Here is a 2243-nt window from a genome sequence, read left to right on the forward strand (position 1 = left end):
GAATAGATAAAAGAACATCATCCATAAAGGCATAAAATGTAATCTCCTTTTGGTCAATACAGATACTTGTAAATGTCATCCAACTATGTAGTATGTGGAGTAGGGGTTCTAAAGCAACATTAAATAAGAAGAGTAACAGTGGGCAGCCATGATGGTCCCATATTCCATATGGATACTGTCTCCCTTAGGTCCATAATGCAAAAGTGAAGTTGTGGGTTTAGTGTAAAAATAACATATTGAATTAACAAAATCAAGCTCAAACACAGTTATCGCAAAGACTGTGAAGATGTGGGGCCATCCATGATGAATCGGTTTCCAAGATCAAAAGCATATTTGGTGTGTCAGTTTGGGGTGCAGAATCAATCACTTAAACAATAGCAGTCCTTATTGTTATAACAGAATGGAACCATAGATGCAGCCTAATTGATGGTCAGTTGACAATTGTGGCAGAGAGATGAACTGCAGTGCTGTCACCTCAGGTTTGGTGAGGATTTTGAAATCAGTATTTAAAAATAGGGGGAGGTAGGAAGCTAAATGCTGTTTATCTTTATCTGATTTAGGGATAAAAGCAGTATGGTCTTCTCTAAATAAGGAGCATTGAGAACTGAGTCTATAGATCACCTGATTTTCTGATTTTACCAGAGTAGGAGCCACTTGTTGTTGTACAAGTTTTGTAATTGTCAACAGAAAAGCCATCTGGATCAGGGACTTTACAGAAAGGCATGGGCATAAGTAGCATTGAGACCTCTTGCAATTAAGTGTCAATTGAAAGCTTGTCCTGTGGTGACTACACCAATTTGTGAAGGTTGACAGCTACAAACATTCATGAATGGACAGCAAGTCCACTGGAGTGACTTTGACTATTTATGTATATTAAGTGTGAAATTGGGCTAAAATATCTTAGGATTTAGTTAATAGACAATATATGAGGCCATTAACAACTACTATAAAAATATATTTGATCAATGGCCTGGACATGGATTCAAGGAACCTTCCAGATGTTTTGCCACATTGGTAATGTTTGTGTTTGGTTAGTTCAATATTCTTCCATTAGTCTTATATTTAAATTCAACTATCAAAGAGCCATCAGTTTTAGAGAGGGTAATACCAGTAAACTTCACTTAGTGCCAACTTATCCTGTTTGGAGGGAGTATCTGACCTCTCTCTCCCTACCTGTCTTCACCCCATCACATCCAGTTATCCATCATAGTGTTTGGCAATGCTGTATTTGGTAAAGTAATCTTGGATTTACTAGGCCATATTATTATATGTCTATATTTTGGAAGCAACTTGGTTTAATGTAAGCATGTCATAGAATCTAAATATATACAGTATATTTGCAGGGCTTTACTTATGTCTTCCAATATAAAACACTCTTGTTTTAACTTAGAAAACTGTTGCAAATCTAAAATATTATGTATTAATATTTATTTAATAGCAAAAGCTCTGCAAAGTTAAAGCGATATTAGTGCATTAATCTGATAATAGAGCTCCTTCAGCTTTAAAAATACTTTACCTTAATCATTTTCTAACACTTAAATTGATCCCCAGTAATCTCAGTAGAGCACTTTTCACATCTTTATTCCGTAGACTGTAGATTAGAGGATTGATCATGGGTGTAATAACTGCATCTACTGTTGTAAAGACCTGTTCTAGGACATTGGAATGATCTGATGTTGGCATCATGTATGCAGACAAACCTGTCATATAGTACATAATGATGAGGGTAAGGTGGGATGAGCAGGTGGAGAAGGCTTTCTTTCGTCCATCCTTAGATTTTATCTGTAAAATGACCCTGATAATCTTTATATAAGATGTCACACTGAACATTGCTGGGAAAAATCCTAATATCAAAAACTCCAGAGAGATAACAATATAAAAGTCTTCACTGCCAGCACAGGAGATGTTAATCAGAGCCTTAGGCTCACAGAAAAACTGGTGTATGGTACGTGACTGACAGAAGGACATGTGTGAGGCTGACGTTGTAAACAGAAAAGAGTTTAAGAATCCTAATATCCAAGTGACAGATGCCAATAAGGTACAGTGTTTCCTGTTTAAGATAACATTATAGTGTAAAGGATAACATATAGCAATATATCGGTCATATGCCATAATGAGTATTAGAATATCTTCTGCACCACCAGCCACACTGTAAAAGTACATCTGGGTGAAGCATTGTATGAAGGACACTGTATCATTACCAGATAGTAACATGTGTAGTAGTTTAGGAACAGTGGCAGTCG

General features: G+C 36.3%; 1 protein-coding gene across 1 annotated transcript; it reads right to left on the reverse strand.

Moving 5' to 3' along the window:
• Positions 1-1521: 1521 nt before the first annotated feature.
• LOC148534989 (olfactory receptor 2M2-like) lies at positions 1522-1968 on the reverse strand. Its single transcript, XM_088464860.1, has one exon. It carries the CDS (start codon positions 1966-1968, stop codon positions 1522-1524), a length of 447 nt encoding a protein of 148 aa, XP_088320986.1.
• Between the last annotated feature and the right edge of the window lie 275 nt (positions 1969-2243).

This window comes from Taudactylus pleione, unplaced genomic scaffold (assembly GCF_031769625.1).
Source record: "Taudactylus pleione unplaced genomic scaffold, aTauple2 ptg000061l, whole genome shotgun sequence".
In the NCBI taxonomy this organism is placed as follows: domain Eukaryota; kingdom Metazoa; phylum Chordata; class Amphibia; order Anura; family Myobatrachidae; genus Taudactylus; species Taudactylus pleione.

Bases quoted from the DNA above. Each gene is read 5' to 3' on its own strand.
- LOC148534989 (XM_088464860.1), bottom strand. From the start codon at position 1,968: ATGTCCTTCTGTCAGTCACGTACCATACACCAGTTTTTCTGTGAGCCT.